This window comes from Pipra filicauda, unplaced genomic scaffold (genome assembly GCF_003945595.2).
Source record: "Pipra filicauda isolate LSUMZ 115617 unplaced genomic scaffold, ASM394559v2 scaffold8_size5757611_pilon, whole genome shotgun sequence".
Classification (NCBI taxonomy): domain Eukaryota; kingdom Metazoa; phylum Chordata; class Aves; order Passeriformes; family Pipridae; genus Pipra; species Pipra filicauda.
The window spans coordinates 1560854-1582747 of record NW_024105087.1 but is presented as its reverse complement, the minus strand read 5'-3'; the positions used below and the strand labels follow the sequence as shown (position 1 = coordinate 1582747).

Sequence of the window (21894 nt, the reverse complement as noted above, 5' to 3'; positions counted from 1 at the left end):
CGGTCATGGTAATCACAAAGAAAAGTTAGAGGAGATAATGCTCTTGAAGTAAAAACAAACAAACCAAAACCCTTGCTTCAACAAAACAAAAGCCTTCTTACCTCACAAATATCTGGGATAAACTTGACAGCTCCTTAAGCTCCTATGGAAACTGCACTGGCTCTCTTTTTTCTCTTCAGGTGTCTGTTTTCAAGTACCCTGGTCCCCAGCAGACAGTACAGGATGGAAGGGACAGCGTGTTTCAAAGGCTTTTGTAATAAGAGCCATCTGATTTGCCAAATTGCGTCAAAGGTCAAAGACTGTGTCAGTAGGAGCACAGCACAAAGTAAATGATCTCTTTACGCTCCCACTTGGACACGGGTCACTTAAGAAGGCAGCAGGGCTTTTCTCGTAGAAGCGGCCACCTCTGAGCAGCACAACGCAAGAGTGTTTTGAATCTATAGATGTATTTTTCCGTAAAGACGTCACCGCTGTTTCCCCAGGCCTCTTGAGCAGCCCAGGGGCAGCAGCTGCAGGCACAGCTCGGCAATGCTCCGCAATGGAGCTTCCACCTGCCGACAGCTAAAGGAGGCCGTAGCCAGGTGGGGGTCGGCCTCTTCTCCCAGGATGAGAGGACACGGTCTTAAGCTGCGCCAGGGGAGGTTTAGGTTGGACATTAGGAAGAATTTCTTCTCAGGAAGGGTGAGGAGACATTGGAATGGGCTGCCCAGGGAGGTGGTGGAGTCACCACCCTCGGAGGTGTTTAGGGAAAGACTGGACGTGGCACTTGGTGCCATGGTCTGGTTGACACGGTGGTGTGAGGTGATAATCTGGACTTGATCTCAGAGGTCTTTTCCAACCTAACTGACTCCGTGATTCTGTGCGACCGGGCGCTGCGCAGGCACACCGCCACCAGCCCGACGCCTCCGCCTCGGCCAAGGCCATTCGCGCCTCCTCCCCCCGCCGCAGCCCCTCTCCCGCCTGAGGGGGAGGCCGGAGCCCCGCTGGAGGGGCGGGGCGGGGGCGGTGGAGGAGGCTCGGCCGCCGGGGCCGCCGCCGCTGGGGCCGATTGGCGGGGCCGGTTGGGCGGGCGGGGCCGGGGCGCAGCCGGCGGCGGCAGCGGGGCAGCGCTCGCAGCCTCGGCCGGGGAGGCGCCGCTCTCGCACCGCTGGGGCGCTGCCGCCGGTGCCCGGGCGCGGGAGGAGGTAAGAGCTGCCGCTCCCCGGGCCGGGCCCGGCCGGCCCCCGGGGCAGCGCCGGGGCTGGGGGTGAGCGAGGGGAGGGCGCCGCGGGGAGCAGGGCGGGATCCGCGGCGCGGAAGCCTCTCCCTGCGGCTGCTGGGCGGGAAGGGCCGCGGCAGGGCCGCCGCTGTTCCCCCGGGGCTGGCACGGCACGGAGAGGGGCTGGGAATGGCAGGGAGCGGGGCTGGGAATGGCAGGGAGCGGGGGCTTGAACGGCGCTGCCCGACGAGCCGCACAGCTTTTGTCACGATGCACAGAATAAACCCGGTTCTGTGATTAGTAAACTAGTCATTCGTGATTAGTATATTGCAGCGGAGTCGTCTTTAAATTGGTGCTGTATGTGTGCAGTTCGCTGTCGAGGCCGGGGGGGCGAGATTAGGTTGTCACCGATTTAAAAAAACAAAAAAAACAAAAAAAAACAGCAAACCAACCCTCTGTTTTAAGTCGAGCTTAACATAACAGTTAACGTACCCTTCGGTCCTGCCTGCATCCGTGGGGTTTGGAAGGCACGCGAGGCAAGTGCACTTGGAGTTGTACATTCCTTTTCACATACGTCGGATCCCCCGGGGCAGCAGGCATGCCTTCGCTTTCTTCCGGGCTTCCTTTTTTTCCCCCCTTTTCTTCTGGCAGCCTGGAAAATTTCCATCTGCCGAGCAGCAGCCAGCCTGTAAAAAGGGGCACCACGCATGTCGAACTACAGTTTTAATCGCTCACTGCCTTAAGCATTCTATTTCCCTTCCTGCCTGCAGGAACTGTTTCTCTGAGTTAAATGCGTACAGGTGAACAAGATCAGATGGAGAGCCTCAAAGCAGATTTCCATCTAGAACTGTCTATCTTGCACTTTGGCTTTAGCAGCAGTGCCCCCCTCCCTTTTCAATACCTCAGTTCGTGTTTGCAGACATACCAGCTAGCAAAGCACAGACTGTTGTATGTCCAGCTAAAAGCAACACTGTTTACATAACAGAAACTGAAGAGCAGGTTCCTGCTCCTGACTTGCAGAGACGCTTGAAAACCAAAACTGTCGTCAGCATTTATTTTTGGCTGGAATAAGAGGCCTTCTGAGAGTTGAATTTGATAGGGAACAAATGCATTAATTAGCTTGTGAATTTGGACTGATCCTCTGATTCGTGCTGTGGATACAGGGGAATCTAAATATAAGTAGCATTTCATGTTCTCAAACTGACAGAAGTGAAAACGAGTGTGGGTTTTGTTAATTGGCAGGCTTTCAATTTGCTCGTGCTGTGTTTCACAGAAGGAAGTTAACGTGCTGTTGTTACGATTCAAGGATAACAGGAAAGAAAAAGCAGTTTTTAAATACCTGTAAGTAGACTGAAATAAGGGTGTGATATTGCCATCACCCTGCAGTAAAATGGAAAATCTTAAAATTCCAAGTGGTTCCACATTTAACTGATGCAACAACAGTGATTTCCAGAACATTCAGCCTTTTATCAAATCAGGAGTTAACTTTTAAGTGCTAAGTAAAGAAACCTTTCCTCTTTCCATGCAGAAATTGCATGAAAGGTAAACCAAGAGCATCTAAAGCAACATGCTTTGAGCTGTGAACAAGTTTAATGAATACCTCCCAAAAGCTATGTCAGTGCCATTTTCTACTAAAGCAACCACTTACTAAGTTACCTTCAACTGCATGTTTTTTACAAGCACACGGATTTTGTGTAGCTATTTAAAAACACAGATCAAAAAAATATTTGGGATCTACAGATACACTTGTGACAGGCTTGGGGAAAGTACCAGAGCCAGGCATGCCAGCCCAGAATTACAATGTCTCTGGGGTACACGTGTTGCTCTTTGCTGCTAGATTATGTCAGACTACTCTGGTGCCTTTTTTTTTTTTTTTTTGCATTCACCATAAGCCTGGATATTTTTAGTTCCTGGATATTTTTATTCACTCATAATTTTGCTCTCAGCAAACTTTAAGCAATTAAGTTAGAAATCCCTCACTTAAAATTTTGCATGATTAGTTACAGTGATCTGATGGTCCAGTTCAAATTACTCTGGTGCAACAACATGTAGTTACCACAAACTGCATCCCAGAGTTTCACTGAGTTAGCTATTTCTCTACAAAAGGTCAAATAAGCCAATCTTGAACATTTTTCAGCATACTAGATGAGTCATCACTAGTGAAGTTTTGTCTGTGCTGAGCCGGGGGGAATGTTTTAATTTATCTGGACTGCAAAAGAGATCTGAGAAGCCAGTAGAAGATCTTGCTTGCCTATGTTAGCCAAAGGAATCCATTTCAGGGTTCAGGCCAGACAGAACAGCAAATAGCTACATGGGATTTGTTTGAGGAGGAAGGTTGTGAGTGCAATTATGGATGTGCAAGGATACACTCTTAGTGGTCATTCTTAGCGCAAAAAAAATCGCAATTAACTTTGCAGGTTTGTGTTGAAAAGTATTGTTGAAGACCTCCAGAAACGTGACAGAACTGAATATCCTGTGCAGATGAAAAACCGCTTTAAAATCTAAGCAAATACATTTCTTCCCCCTTTTCCCCGGGGAGCCACAGTGCGGATGTTTGGAAAGCATGTATGATAAGCTCATTTTTCACAACCTTATCTCATATTTTCAAGTACTCATATTTTAGTAAAGTCATTATCACTCTCATTTGCTCCGTCACAACCACATCTCATATTTTCACATACTGATATTTTAGTAAAGTCATTATCACTCTCATTTGCTCCATCATAACCACCCTAACCATTGAAAATTGGGGATGTCATTTTGCAGGTGGCCAGCAGGAATGCCTTACCTTGTTCTGCCTGCAGCACTTGGGTTAAATGTGGGCTGCTGAGTGTAGGATAGTTTGTCAGTGAGTCACGCAGACCGCCCTGGACTTGCTTCCAGGCAGAGCTGCGCTTGGCATGATTAGCAGGCTCTGAGGGTGACGTTGTTTCCTAAATGATGTAACTGAAAATTCCTCTTTCCCGCGCTTCTTGTTTCCTGATCAGTTTCCTCATTGTTCTCCAAGACATTCCAGCAGCTGCAGTATCTTTTGCTCCTGATCTTTTTTTCCTGAGAATCTCTGTGAAGACAAGTTATGTCAACAGCTACTTTAATTAATTTGGTACGAAATGGAGGGTATCAAGTAAGAAGGAGAGCCGTGCTCACATCCCGCCTCTTGCAAGACGAGAAACGCCCAACGGGCGCCTGCTACGTCTCCAGCTCTGAGCGCCATGTTTCCCGCTTCGATCCGGACGGGAGCGGGCGGCCGACCACATGGGACACCTTTGGCATCTGGGACAATCGCATTGATGAGCCTATTCTCCTCCCACCAAGCATAAAGTATGGGAAGCCGATTCCTAAAGTGAGCCTGACCAACGTGGGCTGCGCGAGCCACATCGGGAAGCGCAAGGAGAATGAAGACCGGTTCGATTATTCTCAGCTGACGGAGGATATCCTGTACTTTGCAGTATACGATGGACATGGTGGGGCAGCAGCAGCTGACTTCTGTGATAAGTACATGGAAAAATATATTAAGTAAGTGCACATCAAGGGAATGTGTGTCAAATAAATTTCAGCAGAGATTCCTTCCTTAGGACTGAGAGAGAATCGGAGGGTTTTACCTTGTTAATCTTCCTAGATTATGTAGCCACCTGTCCTAACGGGACAGCAGGAGCATCAGGTGGAACAGACGTGCTATGAACTACTTATTCTGTGTGGTGCCTGCCCTATGGAGCAAGCCCACAAAGACAAGAGAAAAACACAATTGTACTCACCATCCAGGAAATGACTGGGAACACAGGGAGAGTGTGAATTGACTGTTTTCACATAAGGTCACTCTGATTGCTGGTCACTCAGTTTGCTTACACTCTTTTCTCTCTATCCCATTCCTGGATGTTGGAAGAGGAACTTACATATTTGCAGAATTACAAGATTATGCTTCCAGTGCAGGTCATTAGTAAAACCATGTTACCTTTTCACTGAAATGCAGCACTATTCAATGTGTGCAAGGAGGAGATAGGAGTATGAAGCAGATTGATCAAAATGTGTATTTCTTGGAGAGAAGTTTAGTTTTTTGTTTGCTTGTTTGTTTCCAGGGAATTTCTTGCTGAGGAGGAGAACTTGGAGAATGTTTTGAGCAAAGCTTTTCTAGAAATAAACAAAGCCTATGAAAGGCATGCTAATCTCTCTGCTGATGGTAGGTAAAAAGATATTCTACTCATATGGGTGCGGACAATAAAGTATGTCTTATTTGCTCAGTAGTATTGCAGTAAAATGTCCAGAAAAGTGCTTGAAAACAGTTTTACTTAACACAGGATTTAGCTCTGATCACTTAACTGCAAATGAAACAATTATGGTTTACCTCCTTAAAATGAAATAGCTACCGAAAGTCTCAATCAAATTTACTGTGGGAGTAACGAATCTGAACGTTAGCATAATCGTTAGTGAATTTCTCTTAATGTGATTCTGTCAAGGACAGTGTTTGTCAAGGTAGCAAAGAGCAATTTAGATTTGCAAGGACCATAATTTTATTGTGCAAGAAACGTGGAGGGGGGGTTGGTTTTGTTTGGGTTTTTTGTGTGTGGGAGAAGTGGTGTTTTTATATGTTTGTTTGTTTGTTTGTTTTGAAGCTGTTATTCCTATGGTTTAAAAGCAGCAGTGTCAAAGTTCCCCTTTCTAACTTGGCTGCTGCACCTGAGGAGGAACATAAGCCACAATTAATGCAATTGATATTGCTTCTGCATAAACAGAATCACAGGAGTAGCTGAGTGTGAAAGGGAAAAAAGCAGTGAAGAGGAAAACAAGTTTGGCTGTGGTAAGGCTGTGGTAAAGCTGGCACCAGCCCTTTTAGACTCCATAATCCTGGCTGTTAATGAAGTTCTTGTGTATGTGTCTAGAGACTAAGTACATCTGAAGTTCCAGTTCCAGCAACTGGAGCTTACAGAGAGTAACTTGGGAAGGGAGATAGAGGTGCCTGTCCCAGTTCTGTCACAGGAGTTTTCTTGGCCATAAGTAAAATTTTGAGAGTCAGTTTAGCCAATCTTAAAAAAACCCCAAGAAACAAAAGGCCAATTAAAAAAAAAAAAAAACACCAACAAACCACAACAATGAAAAGACCCCAATCATCAAACCCACCTTCCCCACCCCAAACAAACAAAAAACCTGTCCCAGTGCTGGTGCAGGCTCTGGAAAAATGACTGAGGTTGTTCCAGAATGGAAACTGTAGAAGTCTTCTTTCCAAGAAAGACTGGAAACCAACAAGCCCTCTAAGGACTGAAGTGATACTGTATTCTCAAGCTGCTTTTCTTAAGCAGGGAATGACTACAATCAAGTAATGGAATGGTTTCCTGCACTTTAACTGCTAGATGAATCTAGGTAGACTCAAATTATTTCCTGGCAGGACAGGTAGCCTGACTGTTGCAGCACTGTGAGGGATACATACCTTTCCTCTTCCTTGGTACAGGCTAAGGTATCAGGAAAAAATTCTTCAGTCCTGAAATGCAGCCCTTAAAGGTATTAAATCTATAAATTTCATTTTCCCATTGTATTTCAGTGGTAAAAAAGTCAAGAGTCACTTTTGACCTATGGGGTGAGTTTTAACTGAGCTCATGAGAGACTCGTCAGTAGAGCAGACGTGCTTTTTATCCTAGAGCTTCCTTGCAAGTATGTTTTCTTAAAAGCCCAAATCCAAGACAGCATTTGAATGCTAGTTTATGTGCTTTCCTGGATCAGAACCTCAAATTTTCATTAACATGACGATCTATTCATCCCCCTCCCTGCTCCCCTGTGAGTAGGACAGCTCTTGGTTCGGCTCATTGCAGTAACCTCTGTTAAGTGTCAGAGTGGCTCCTTGAGGAGAAGGATTGTTTTTGATATACTGTGAAGAACTGTGTTTGATATACTATTCTGTTATTCTGAAAATGGTTTCCAATTAGAATATTTTGTACCTGAGATTTACAGAACTGGATTAGAGCAATATTTCATAGACAAGTTGTGCAGCAAGCTGAGCATTTTAGAACTGCTTGTAGGATTTTTTTTCATATCATTTAACTAACTGGTGCTGCCTAATGCCAGCAAACTTATGCAATGGTTATCAGGATACTGGACAAGACCTCTTAATTAAAAAAGCTTGAGGTCGAGCAAAATAGAAGGTAAAAGTGTTGTCAGACATCCACAGGGGCCACACTCTGGCAGGCACTCAGTGTTTCTCAGGTAGGCTGAGCACCTGCAAGCTCTTGAAGGAGCCTGTGGGATCTAAGTGCCCAGTGCTCTTGGCTGAAAATCAAGCTCTAAGGCAAAGAATGGAGTAACAGGGTACGGATTTATGAACGGATTAAAGTTGTTGCATATCTGTTGCTAAAATAATTCAATACCATGTTTTGACTGCTTTGTGTGGATATTTTTGTTGTTGCTCATGTTTTGAAAGTTACATAAAATTTCAGTGCTTGGCATTTGTCTGTTAGAAGCCTAATTCCAAACTGATTCAGTTTACCAGCAAAATGTCTGATTAATTGTGGCTATTCTAGATGTGACAGTCCAGACAGTTGCTAGAATATCTTGAAGATGGTGGCTGGTTGTGTAATGGTGTGTCTGGGATACGGTGGATGCTCCTCAAGACTGATCTCCTTTAGAAACCTGGCCACAGCTGATGAAGTGGGGAATGATAGCTTAGTCTTGTTCCAGTAAATGGCCCTTCCAGGGCTCGTTCCTTTCACTGTATCTGCAAAAAAAAAAAAAAAATAAATAACAGTGCATGTTGAGGATGTCCAGGTCTGCTAACACACAGCCAAATTTGACCTGGGTGTGTACCTGGGTGTTTGAAGGAACCTAAGTCCTGGGACAAACCCCTGTAGCCAAGATTGCGTGTTTAAGGCACTGTTTGTATTTTCTATTTAAGGGGTAAAAACCTTACATAATGGCACAAATTTAACAGAACTAGAGATGTGCCTTGTTGGAGCCCCTAGCTATGTCTACAAGAGCATGGCCCTTTGTAGGTCACTTTACAATTATAAACTACTGGAAATTACAGATGGAAAATACATAGCATAATAGTTACTGTGAGCTTTCAGTAATCAAAAAAAAGGTGCTTGCTACTGTGTTTGGCATGCAGTTCACTAGTGCTGTTGGAGGGTTGTGCTGGCCTGCTGGAGACTGTCACTCTGACAGTGATCTGTACCTGTTGCTTCACACAAAAGCATAAGAAACTTGCTGTAGGCATGTCTGGAATAATCTGTCCTCTGCCTAAATCCTGTCTAATCATTAACAGCTTGGAGATACGCCTGAGCCCTGGAGCTTGGTGGTTGGTATCTCTTAAAAAATGCATTTTCATTCCCTTCCACGCATTTAAATATATCCAGTCACTTTCAAGTCACAGCTAAACTTAGGTATAGGGCACAGCAAAGGAAGCTCACATCCAACCAATGTCATTATCCATGGGACAACTGCCTCAGATGGGCAGAATTTTTGGATATATTTGACCAGCCATAAAAACTGAAAATGTAAAGGCTGAATAGCTTTACTCAGCAAGGACTGAAATAAGAATGTGAATTGTGTGCTTGAGGGAATTGGAGCATTTCCCTGGAGAAATGTAAGATAAACCCTCTCCCGGCTCAGTGCAGTCACACAAGGTATTGTTACTGATCCTGTTCACTGTGAGCCACTGCTCAGAGAAAACTACAGGTGGTCTGTCCATCGACCTCCACGGTCAGTGCATCCAGCTCTAACCACAGTGACCACTCACTTCTGGAATAGCCATCTTATTAAAACATAGCCCAGGTATTAAATGGTGTATCTATGTTTGAAAGGCACCTCTTGAACATTTTTATGCTGAGCAAACAGCAAAAGTTATTTAAAAATAATTAAATTTTAAAAGTAGTGGGGTTTGGGTTCGTTGTTTTTTTTCAAGTTGCCATTCAAAAAATGATTTTTATTTCTTTACATATGTTAACCTGCAACACTGAGGAAAAGAGAGAGCTGCAGAAATTGTACTTAAGTATCTCCTAAATCCATCAACATTGCAAAGGAAGCCTTTTAATCCAAGGACCCTGATTATAACCTAATCAAGTTAGAAGCTACTAATTACAATATTAAAGGGGTGTTAATTTTGCATATTTCCCATGGGTCAGAACAATTCACAATTCAGTGCCTTTAAGATGGCCCCATTTCAGTTGGTACTAGCTTGGACTCCCCATATTGGTGTTATATATATATATATATATAAAAATAAATAAATTGAGGAAACAGATTTGGCCATATTCTGTACTAAAGATGTTCTTCAAAGTGGCCACTCTTGCCATATATGAGGCAGCTGGCCCTCTAGCATTGATAAAATTCTTTGGTTGATTTGTTGGTTGATTATTTATCTCCACGGGGGGGGGAAAATGTAGGTTTTATTTTGGCTGAATTTAAAGTGGTTTTGTCACACAGTTATAGAAAGAGGGTGAGAACAGTGGCAATTCCCCAGAAACACCGAGGCTGATTTATCTGTGGCCAGAGGTGCACATGCAAGCCTGAAGTGCTTCCCATCTGACCTGCACAGGCAGTGCAGGCAAACGTGAGAGTGATACTTCCCCTGTTCTGCAGCCCTTACTCTTTCATCTCCAGTGTTGCAGGTTTATTTTGTTTGAACAAAGTCCCTGGGTGAATTTCCTATTTGCCTCTGTGTGCGTGTTATTTGTGGCAGACACTGTACCTGGTCAGCAGCTCTAGAACTGGAGGCCCTGGACATGTGCTGGGCTTCAGTGGAAAGAGAGATCTGCTTAATTTTGTCCCAGGTGAAGGAGTCCAGCTCCTGGACTACTGGAAGGTTCCCACATCCTCTTTGTCACATTAGTTGAGATGACTTGCAGTAAAAGTTGTCCAGTGAGTGTTAAGAACCTATTGAAAGATCTTAGTTTTATAGTGATATTGTTAGGAAAACAAAATAAACTCTTTAATTGTTAAAAGCCAATACATATGCTGATGCAACATATTTTGTATTGTTAAATAAACTAGCAGCAGTTGTCGTAAAGCATTAGAAATGTTTTCCCATCATCATTCCTGTGGGTTGGAGTTGTGCTAGAAATCACATAATGCTGTATCCATGTTCTTGCATCCCTACCCAGATCATGAACTGGTTCCAAGAAGAGATCATGAGCAGCATTTGTGTTTTTCTAGAAGTGCTATTTAACTAATAAACTATCAAGTCACTATGTCCATTATTACCACAATTCTGGAAAACATCTTGACTTGTTCTTTAATACCATCGCTTGATTTTGTGATAGCAGCTCTTTTCTTTGGGTGTTTGCACTCAAAAGATGCAGATTCACCCAAATGTCCAAATGTTCTCAGTCTTCTATGAATTAAAGGCTACGGATCTTTACTTTTACAGAAATATCTTGTGTTTCTCAGCATAGTCCCAAAACCACAGAATGAAATGGGAAAGTAGCAGCAATTCTGCATTAATTTTAATGTCTAAGGAAAATGTATTTTCTGTAAAAAAAAAAAAAAGAAGGTAGTTTTATGTAGGTTCTTTATTTCACTTCTTTTAACTGTTGACTAAAACAGGTATTTTACTGGCTCCACTTAAATTCCTAATCACACTGGTACTTGTTAGCATCCCACTTTCGTAGTGTGCCTCAAAGTGAGGCTGCACCAGACTAGTCCTTGCTTCAAATTAGAAACAAGATGTCAGTGTTTGCCTGAGCAGTCCAAAGCTGCCGGCGTCTAGTTTGGAATATCACAGCCTGCATGGCAGCCGTGACATAGTCCACGGTTTGACTTGGCCAATGTTCACGATGGACGTGCTGGTTCAGTGTACAGCTAAACCAAGTCCCTGCTGCAGTAATAATACCTGTTTTAAATAATAACACAAGCTTAGTTAACACTGTTTTGTGAGGGTGTTTTTCCTTTTGATCCATCAACTCGCTGATTTCACTGCACAACAAGGCTCAATGCACCTTTCAGGGCTTTGTGCGCTTCAATTTACTCCCAGCTCTGTTTTACTTACGGGGTGTTGAGGCCTCATAGGGTTGGGAAAAGAGGTTGTCAAGACCCCAGAGCAGCTGCATTCCTGTTGCTGTTTGCTGGCAGCTGGTTAGAGATGGGGCTGGCTGGCATTCCTTGGGATCAAACATGCAGTCCTGTCTCAGATCTGTCTCCATTCCCTGGAGTCAGGCCTGCAGGGCCAGACAGTTGTAGCTGAGCTCTGCAGAAGCAGTGATAGAAAGATATTTAACTGTTAGTGACATGAAAACAGGAATATAACTGGGGATTTACATTCCTAAGTAAGCCCAAAACTCACCTCGAATTGGCTTGCTTTGAAAAACTGGAACAACTGGAAAAGCCCAGAATGCAGGTGACCCACAGAGGGCCTTTCAAGGGGATTTGGCTGTGAATGCAAATGTTTTCCAGGCAATAGCTTGTCCTGGCCAGACATTTTACTGTAATAGCTCAAGTCAGCAGGAGTAGCTGCTTTCCAGGCAACTCTCGCTGGGTTACCTTTGCAGAATTTGCAGGAAGGGAAGGTACTAACTGTAAAATGGGACTACTCCTTTCAAAAAAGCAAAGAAAAAAAGGAAAGCTTTTTCTTCACTGCAGATAAAACTACAGATCTTTTCTAAAATATGCAGACTCACATTTCTTCTTTTCAAGCACTTCTATTAATTCCTGAGCGTTGTAGAAATCTAAATGAAAAGCCCTTAAATTTACTTGCCCAAGTTAATCCAAGGTCCCTGAGTGCAGTCAGCCAGCTCAGCTCACTGTAGGAGAAGGAGCATAGCACCCAGGGCTCTGTTTTGCCCTCTAGGCAGTCAGTCTACACCCTGTAAATGATCCCAGCAGTGCCCTGGGGCAGGTTGTCTGGGCAGCCACTGCCACCTGACTGCATCAGTTTGCAGGCACGAGGCAAGGCAGAATCCCAGAATCCAGCTTCACCTTTTCACCTCCAGCAAATTGGCAGGATCTGAAGGGAGTAGCGTTCCCCCCTGAAAAAGGTCAGTGGCCTGTTGGCTGAACCCTTCTTCCCTTGGCAAGGCTGGGAGAAGCAGAGAGGGAGTGTAACAGCTCTGACAGCAATGGGAAGGTGCCACAGACTGGGAAAGGAGGGATCTGTTGCTTTTCCTCTGGTGACCTACATGGAGCTACAATTACTATTACTCAATCGCCTGCTTCGCCACCTATCAGAAGGGAAGAGCCATCACCTTTGTGGTGAGCTACCTGTGCAGTCACTGTGCCCAGGGATAAGGACAATATCAATGTAACTCGAGCTGAGCTAGTGGGACAGAAAAAACTGTTTGCTACAGGCTGAAAGGATGCCCATGTAACTTGCAGTGCTTTTATTCCACTTGCTCTGTTTGCAAGGAGCCATGTTGGTGCACAGAAATACTTATCCTTTCCACTTCCTCTCTCTTTCCCAGTCCTACATGCATGCATGTTTGCTCTTTTTTTTTTTGTTTAATGTGTAGATTTAGTTTAAACTTAGAAGCAATGACTTACTGGTTATGTAGAGCACATGTTGTCTTCATTTTACCAGTTGAAACTGTTTCTGCTATAAACAGTTCCACGCTTTGAGGCAGTGCTAAAACTTCTCTTTCATATGACATTTATAGCAACTCTGCTGAACTCTGGGACCACTGCAACAGTGGCTCTGCTCCGGGATGGCATTGAGCTGGTGGTGGCAAGTGTGGGAGACAGTCGTGCTCTGCTGTGCCGAAAGGGAAAGGCCATGAAACTCACCATTGACCATACTCCAGAAAGAAAGGAGGAGAAGGAAAGGTACCTGCTGGCTGATGATGGGGCTTCCCAGAGCACAGCCTCCAGTCAGGATGGGCTTGTGTTCTGCTGCTGGGTTGGGCCAGGAAGAAAGTAGAGAGTTGAACATGGTGCTCTGAGGCCACCTCTGAGCTGGCAGTAAACAGCACAGCTCCAGTTAACTCATTGGGTTCCATTTAGAGGACTGTGGATGTGGAAAGCCCTCCACGAGCATAAACTGTCTCAGCAGTAAGATCAGCATAACTAAGATTCAGTACAGAGCCATGACTACGTTGTTCAGACTTGTCCAAGACTGCCAAGTTAGAACCAAGACCTGAAGAAATGCACTGTGATTCCCAGGTCAGGCAGGACTCATCCCACCAAGACACATCCCTTCCATGGAACCTTCTAACAGCTAAAGCCAACCCTCAGTCTCCCAGCTTAGACGCTCCATACCTCATTCCCCATTGTAGCTAGGGACAGAAATTGTGATAGAGAGGGCGGTAATGGTGTGAAGCACTAACTCGTGTTCACTTCTCCTTTTGTGCCTCTGGACAGGATTAAGAAGTGCGGTGGCTTCGTTTCCTGGAACAGTCTGGGACGACCTCACGTGAATGGTAGACTTGCAATGACGCGGAGCATAGGAGATTTGGATCTTAAAAGCAGTGGTGTGATAGCCCAGCCAGAAACAAAAAGGGTTCAGGTAAAAGAAGGTCTGGTTAGCAGGGACAGCAACATTCGGACTAAGGGGCATCATAGGTATTTGATGCAGGTGGCAGCACCCACGTGACATGAGCCCAGGTGAAGCCTGATGGCCACGTTGTTTTTTACTAAAGTAACCAGAGAGCAATTCTAATTAAGTTGTTTCAGATTAACACTAAAAGGACAGAAAAGAATCTGGTACTAGATTCAACCAGATCAACTTCTAAAACCCATTTCTCACAGAAAAATACATGATAAGGGAAGAAAGATAACATATGATATCTATTACTGAAATAATTAGTCTGTTTGGGTCTTGTGGTCAAATGAATAACTTTGAGGTGAACGCTGGTATAGAACCATCACTGAGAACCAGGTGGGATATGGATGGGCCACCATCAAAAAAAGTAGAATAGGTAAAGGTTTGCACAGTTGAGAGGAAAGGGGGAGGAGGAAAGGGCAGCTGGACACATTTTACCATAGCTCTGTAGTTGTGTGGAATACAAATTAACCACCCAGAAGGTATTCAGCACAGTTGCCTTCACTTTGGCAGGAAGGCTCTCCTTTCAGCTCACATTCTGTTTGTTACTTTTTTCCAATGCACCTCCCAGGGCCCCGGGAACTTACATTCAATTGGCCCTAATAAAAATGCCACCCACTAGGCCTGAGGGGTTTAGGGAGGTGACTGCAGTGCTATGATGTCTCCCTTGAAATCCTGGCTTTCAGAAAGAATTTTGCTTACTGGATAACGTATCTGGTCTTTTGTAATAGATCTGGTCTTTTGGCTTCCTAGAACTGGAAGCACCTTAAGACACTCTCCTCCAGTACAGGGAACATAGTCTGTGTGACCCATGGATGTACCTGAGGATTCAAGGTGCAGCCTTTGGCTAGCCAAGAATTGGGGTTCCAATTAGTCCTTGCACAGAAAGCAGGAGAGCAGGCAGTACCCCTGAAAAAAGTGCTTTGCAACAGAGTGTAACAACATGAAGGCAGTTAATCTGCCTTGCAGCACTCACCCCTTTGTTGTGCATTCTGTGTGCCTTTATTGCAGTTGCATCACGCAGACGACAGCTTTCTGGTCCTTACCACAGATGGGATTAACTTCATAGTGAACAGCCAGGAGATCTGCGACTCCATAAGCCAGTGCCATGATCCTGCTGAAGCTGCCCACGTTGTCACTGAGCAGGTAATGCCAGGGCTTCTCTGGGCACCATGTGCTTGTTGGGTTTTTTTGGTTTGTTTTGGTTTAAAAAAAAACCAAGCATACAACCATACATCCAAGTGAATTGGACTTTTTTCCTTACCCTGGGTCTCGCCACCTCCTTGCCAGGCATCAGTTCAATTAACTTGCTTAGCTCACAGTCCACTGTAACTGCAGCTTGTTCCGGTGCTGAACATATCATCGGCAAAGGCAGAAATGGCCGGCGTCTCACCACGGTTCTGGATGGTGGCATATCCTGTGGAAAATTCTGGAGCATACCAGAGTGGAGCATCAGGGCTGACACTGTGTTTCTCCTCTCAGGCAGTGCAGTTTGGCACTGAAGACAACTGCACAGTTATCATAGTGCCCTTTGGAGCTTGGGGCAAGTACAAGAACGGCGAGGTCAGCTTCTCCTTCAGCCGCAGCTTCGCTTCCAGCGGGAGGTGGGCCTGAAGATCTGCCACAGCCATCTTTCCCTGCCATCATCTGGACACAAGGAGAACATATCCATCTGTTCATAGGCTGACTCAGTGTCTTGTCCATCTCTTCTGTTCCCAGTGTTTAGAAGGTGCCACTGCTCCCTTGGTGCGTAACGCCCCGTTGTTGCTTACGGCTGACTCTGTTCTGCTGCCTGCCTTTATTCCAGTTGGCACTGAGGCAGCCGTTTGGGATTGTAGTCCCAGCAGCTCTGCACATCACTTTGTTCACATAGACGAGGCTCTGGGCTTTCACCTGAGGCTGCTGGAGGGGTTGCACAGTTGTTCCATACCTACCTGTATTCCCCAGGACCCTTAGTGACGTGGCAGCTCTGTAAGTCTGAGCCACATGCTGGCTCCCTTGTACGTTAATACGTGGGGGAACAAACGCACAATGTTGTTGGGTAGACAGAAAGAGGGCTTGTTGTCTTCCTCTGCTGCAGCCACCCAAAACTCCCCTGTGCTTCAGGAGAAGTGGGTGAAAAATAAGGCAGAAGTTTCAGAAGTGTTTAGGTTCTGATGCCAGTGGCATTCAGTGTAGCTGTACAACTTCTGAGACAGTGCTGCTTTGCAGGGCTTTATGCTCTCACCGCCATCATCCATGATCCTCTAGCTCCAAGGAGACAGACTAGGCTGGAGCCACGTGCTGTTGGACAGATGGGAACCTTTCTCCATTGGGTCCAAAGCCTGTACAGTCTCTGTGGACCATGCAGCAGTCTCCTGCACTGTCTTCTTTTTGCTGTGTCAGTGCTTCACAGGAGCACAAAAGAGGGAAAAAGACACACAGTTTTGATACCCAGAGACTCTCAGCAACTTGAATTTTTCTTTTTTTTTTTTTTAAATAAAGAAAATAAGCTAATTTCAAAGAGTTTACTCTTCAAGATTTGATGTGTAAGACAGTTTATTTCTTCATAAATACATGAAGATTTTCGTGCCCTCTGCTGAAGTTGTCTGAGTAAGCTGTGATCTCCCTTGTCTCTTTATGGTATATAGGGAGATGTAAAATGTCCCAAGCAGGCTAGAGAAAGGAGAGAGCGTAACTTAAGGTAATTTTTGTAAGTTTTGGGTATTGTTTCTAGGAGGTGTCAGATATTCAGACACTACAAGATAGTTTTATACTTGAAGGAAGTGTTTCCACTTCTCTTGTTGGGGGGAGTCTGTGTCCAGCGAGGCATGGGGGGACCAGAGCTCTGAGCCAGCTCATTTCGCTGCTGTGACATGGACTGCATGTTGGCAGCAGGTGAAGATCTGTCCCAGCATGTCTTGTTGTCTTGTTCAGACCACCTCCTTCCTTCTTTTCACATCAGGTGTGCAGGTCCTGTGGCCTCCAGGTCACCCTGTTGCAATGAAATATGGGCAGAGAAAAATTGGTCTTTTTTCAGGCTTGCTGCAGTATTTCTCATTCTACAGATGTTTCCATCTGCACAATTGTAAAATCAAGAGGCAAAAGATACTAAGTCACCTTGCAAAAAAAATTTCTGAGGTGCCTGCCCTGATCTTCATTTTACAGTGTGAAGCACTTATCTTCATTACTTTTATCCCTTTCCTTTTAATCCAGGGTTACTTAGTCACATAGGCAGTCATTCCACACATTTTTCCTTGCCTCTGGTTGAAGACCTTGCAGCACCCAGCAGAGCACCATGTTGTACTGACATCATTAGGTACTCGGTGTTTGGAGTGTGCTGGTTTTGTCCCATCACTTGGTGTGTTACATGGTGTGTATAATGTATATATTCAGTTATAAGCACAGAGGGCTTGTGAGTCTGTGTGTATAAATCTCTGTTGTACGGTGCCCAGGCCTCTGTAATGAGTAGTCCACTGCTGTACAATCATAATTCCTTCTTTGTCCTCAGATTTTCCCCAGGGCTGTGGTTTGGTGTTTGCCTGGGGTCAGAATGGTTGCTGACCCTGGGCTCAGCCTGGCTTACCTGAGGCTGGGACGGCACTTTTAGTTGGGACCAGCAAGAGCAGGTTCTCAGTCTGCAGCAAGTTTGAAAATTCCCACAACCCATTTGTGGCAAAAATAGCAAAACACAGCCTCTCCCAAGCACTTGAGGAGACATTGCACCTGACAGGTTCAGAGAGCTGCTCTGGTTTGTGCTGCAGCAGGAACACCTGACAGTCTTCCTCCTGCCAAAGTGTCCTGCTAAAACAGCAAGTCTGGTAGTTCCTAGCAAAGGGTTAACCACAGCCAGCAGCAGTTACTCCAGGCACAGGGAAGGGTTGGAGTCAGTCTCTGGAGAGGGAGTTGTTGTGGGGGTGGCTTTGCTATCAAATGTCGGACCCACTTGAGGGGCACTGCAGGGCTTTGGACAAGCTCCATAGACACTGTCCTGTTCTAAATGCTGCTCCTTTCAGTTTGGGCAGCTAGCCATCTATCCAGACAGGAGATACCAAGGGCTTGGGGGTGTTCGTGACAAGTAAACACAGGTTTAATTTTTTTTATGAGCAGTGCTGGGTACTTGCCAAGCTGAATACGTGGTATTAAATGCAGACTGCTAATGAAAAACACTGCAAACGAGGAGCAGGTGCTCTGAGGAGTGACCTGGCAGCTAAAACAGCTTCTAAACATTGACCCAGATGTAACATGAAGTGAGAGTTTTCCTTCTCACTGGAGATTTCTGGGGCTTTTTTTTTTTTCTTTGCTTTATCCCTGTGTGGTTGTCTGATTGCATAGAGAATAAAAGCAGTTGGGGGCTTTTATTCCTCCTAATAGAGTGGCTGTCCTCTCAGAAGAGGGTCCATCCATAACTTCTTTTGAATTTTATAAAGGGATAAGGCAAATTCTGTGAAATAGATGATTAGATAAAGATGTATTGGTGGTTGCTATTACTGCTTTTGTACAATCACAGAAACACTTAGATTGGGAAGGACTCCTGGGCATTATCTCCCCTCCTGTCTTTACCAGTCCATTATTTTGGGTGGCCCCTTAACAGCTCTGTTCCCTCTCAGGTCACATACACGGGCTCCCAGCTCACTACCATCCCACTTCCTCATGCTCCCCTGGTCACGTGGGAAGAGCCAGGGTGCACCATGCAGTATGTGCCTGGGGCAGGAGAGGACTGGGGCACCCCTGATAGCCAAGGGGCCCATAGGGATGAGGAGGTAGAGAAATCAGCTTCAAAGTTTTGGACCCAAGAAGACACTGTCTCCATAGCTGGTGTATCCGTACCCAGGCAGCCCATTGCTGCCAAGCTGTTACGATGCTGGGACACGTCGAATCGCTGTCCTCCACATGGCCTGTGTGCACAGGACATCCTCTGGATCTTTGGAGACCTCATCTTCCTGCAGATCACTGTAGATGGCTCCCAGCACTGCTGATTCTCTCAGGTAATGGATGCCTTCATCTCTGTCAGTCCCCTCTGCAGGGGAGCTCACAAGACCATCCTCACACTTGGGAAGAGCCATCTCCAGGGACTGCAAATTGCTGCCTCTTTTCCAATTCCTCTCTCAATTCCCCAGTTCCTAGGAAGGGATTCCAGCTGTTGGGCTTCCTTACTTTCCAGTTGCTCACTGTCAGTCCTGTTATCCCAGCCAACTATTGGATGAGCCAGGCAGCAATCTGCTCACCTGGAGTCCTGCAATCTTCCCACATGTCTCAAAGCTCCGATGGGGTCAGTGACAGGGTAGTTTCTGCTTCTTGTCTGAATTCACTCACTCCTTCCTCCAATTTATTTGTTGGAGGACCGGCATCTTGATCAAACCTTTCCCCTTCTTCCTCCTTCCTTCCTAATTGATGATACGGACCTGCTTTTTTCCTTGACCACAGTTTCTTTTGCACTCCTGGGGCAATTCCTGTAGTTGCTGCTGTTGTTTGGGTCCTGCCTCAACCACAGCCCCCTGAGAGCACTGAACTGTGGCTCCATAGGCACAGGCCAGGCCCCAGTACAGGGTGAGGGGCTGCTGGTTTTCACTGGGGTAAGGCCAGGCGCCCTTCCATCAGGTGACACATCAGTTTTCCAGGGTTGCTTGCCTATTCAGGTGCAAAGTCCCAGGCTATGGGAGGTGATATCTGTCTTAGGAACCTGCCCAAATCCTTCCCCACACCCTGCCACCCAGGGAATGCCACCTCAGGGCGCATTTCAGTATTGCCTCACCCAAACCCTTCTCTTACACCAAGATGACACCGGATTCCACCAACCCACAACACACCACCACTGTTGGTTAGTACTGTTCACAGCTCACGTAGGCGTGAACAAGAACCTCTGGAACCTGCACAGTCATCCACATCAGTCCCAAGTAGGGAGAGGGAGATGAATTCCCTCATCCTCTTACGGAGATGAGACAGCTCCCACGGAACAGCAAGGCCATCAATGCCAGGGACAAAGCCCAGAGCCATTGTTTGTACTAATGTGTTCCCAAGTTCAGCAAAATAAAGAGGTAAGCAGTGCAGCCAACACACTCCATGACTACTCACACAGGAGCTTCCCACTTAGTAACTGCTGTAGCTGTAGCACACTGGAAACAAAGCTGCCCTTGTCTCGTGCCTCACATCGGTGCCAAAAAGGACCGTGGAGAGTTGACCTTGTCTGGACATCAGGAGCCCACCAAGCTGCTCTATCAGTCCCCTTCTCAGCAGGATAGGGTGGGGGGAGGAAATAAAAAGGAAAAAAACCCACATTGGCCAAGACCAAAGGTATTTTAATAAAGTGGATTAAATAAAGATTTAGTCTTAGTGTCTGGCCACTTCCTGGGATGTAGGGCTTTAAGTGCACTGTGGTTGCTCTAGAAGACAAATGTAACAGCAAATGCTGTTGTCCCCCTCCTCCTAACTTTTTTTGCAGAGCAGAGTGAGGGGGGAACGTTGGACAGACAGTGCTGATGCTGTGGGAGCATCGCTCTGCAGCAGCCAAAACACTGGTGTGTCACCTACTGTGTACCCCCTTTGTAGGTACCAATGCCCAGCCCAGCATCGTGGGGCTGCTGTGGGGAATGAGCTCCATCTCAGCCAGACCCTGTGCACACTTCTAGGTTTTCTTCTATCTGGTCACTAAGCCTCCTGCTGCCTGTAGCAGCTCTGCAAGCAACCAGCTGTACACTCCAGGGACCAGCAAAATGCTCCTGCACAGCAGAGAACTCCTTTCAGCTTGAGGACAAAGAGCAAATTGTCCTCACAACAGCAGCTGCCTGTCAGAGAGGTTTATTATTCCAGGGTATTGCAGGATCTCACACTTTGAATGAAAAGAAATGGAAACTGTTTGCTCTGTAGCTCACTGTCTTTCTCATGCATCTGATATTTCAACAAAAAGAATATTTTTTATTGCAGACTGAATCAAAGTTTAAGGGTGACCTACTGAGCAGACCGTAACAAGGGTTTGCTTTTCCCCTGCCTTTTAGGGAATGGATTCCAAAGCCCAATGGATCTGATAAGAGTATTCTTTTGCCTGAACACTCCCCCTGAAGCAGGGCAATCTCTCACTGTACAGGCGCTGCAGGGGGGGGAGTTGTGGGTGCAGAAAGGCAAAAAATGCTGTCCAGCTGGGTACTCGTTTTTACTGTAAGGATATGGAAGGCAAGGGGGGAACCTCACGTTGCTGGAGGACTAACTAGGATTGGTGTTCACACAGCAGCTGAACAGAAACAGCAGGTGTTCAGAAAACAGCTTAGTCACTGCCACCTGGAAAGGAGGGGTTTGTGCTTTATAGAGGGAACTCGCAAAAATGTCATTTGGAGCCTTGATTTAGGAGATCTGATCTCTCTGGGTGCTGAACACAGTGCAAGAGACTAAAATGGGGATGAGATCCAGTAGTTAATTTAATATGGGCCTTCATTGCAGTCAGTCCCTTTGGACCAAAATGCTCAGGGCTGGAGAATAATGATGGAGCACAGCTTGTGCTTGAGAATTGGGGTGTGGAGCAAAAATCAATATCACTGCTTTTTACATACTTGGGGGAAATAAAAATTATGAGGAGCTTAGACTCACCACAGGATTTCTGCTGACTTCGACAGGATCAGGGTATCAGGCCCCATTTTCTGTCTCAGCAGGTGGATGTGCTGTGGTCAAAGGCATTGGGATTTCTACCTAAGGGAGAAGCACAAAACAACAGATACCAGTGAAACTTGATTTTTTCTTGAACAACAGTCAGTTGGGCACTGCTAGGTCATTGGTCACTCACCCAACAAGCTGAATGTATGGTACAGCAGCACTCTGGGTATTCCTTGGTTCTGAAGCTGCTGCTCTGCATGCAGAGATATCCATCGGGACCCAGGACATCGAGTGCTTGGGCAGTGGTGTGTGTCATAACTTTGTACAGACTCAAGTGCAATTGCATACATTCATTGCATAGTTTGCCTTAGGACTGTGTGTAATTCCTGTGGTTTGATGTTTATCTTTGATGTAATCATTGTCCAAATTTCATCTGCTACTATGTTTTATAGAGCTGTCCATTTTCCCTTTTCTTTTTTCTTTAAAAATATTTGTTCATTTTCATCAACTCAAAGCTACAGCGGAGGAGATAAGTCTGTACTGGAATGCTTACAAGATCTTGTAATAAAGAGAATTTGCTTCTACGAGTTGTGTCACTACAAATGGATTTTTCTATTTCCCCTGCACTGCAAACTACCAGAAAAGTTTCATCTTCTCAAGCTGTGTCATGACCGTCCTGTTAAGC

General features: G+C 45.7%; 1 protein-coding gene across 2 annotated transcripts; it reads left to right on the top strand.

The window, feature by feature from the left end:
* Positions 1 to 1083: 1083 nt before the first annotated feature.
* PPM1K (protein phosphatase, Mg2+/Mn2+ dependent 1K) lies at positions 1084 to 19948 on the top strand. Of its 2 annotated transcripts, none has more exons than XM_027725116.2 (7): positions 1084 to 1184; positions 4186 to 4714; positions 5275 to 5375; positions 12766 to 12931; positions 13466 to 13610; positions 14658 to 14792; positions 15129 to 19948. In XM_027725116.2, the coding sequence occupies exons 2-7, from the start codon at positions 4275 to 4277 to the stop codon at positions 15258 to 15260; spliced, it is 1119 nt and encodes a 372-aa protein (XP_027580917.1). In that variant the 5' UTR covers positions 1084 to 1184; positions 4186 to 4274; the 3' UTR covers positions 15261 to 19948. The 2 variants fall into 2 exon arrangements, with proteins under 2 accessions (XP_027580917.1, XP_039246993.1); XM_039391059.1 differs by lacking the exon at positions 1084 to 1184 and adding an exon at positions 3636 to 3763.
* Positions 19949 to 21894: the final 1946 nt, after the last annotated feature.

Coding starts and splice junctions, on each gene's coding strand:
- PPM1K (XM_027725116.2), top strand. CDS start 4,275: ATGTCAACAGCTACTTTAATTAATTTGGTACGAAATGGAGGGTATCAA. Junction 5,376..12,765: donor TGCTAATCTCTCTGCTGATG/GTAGGTAAAAAG, acceptor TGACATTTATAG/CAACTCTGCTGAACTCTGGG. Junction 14,793..15,128: donor CCCACGTTGTCACTGAGCAG/GTAATGCCAGGG, acceptor TTCTCCTCTCAG/GCAGTGCAGTTTGGCACTGA.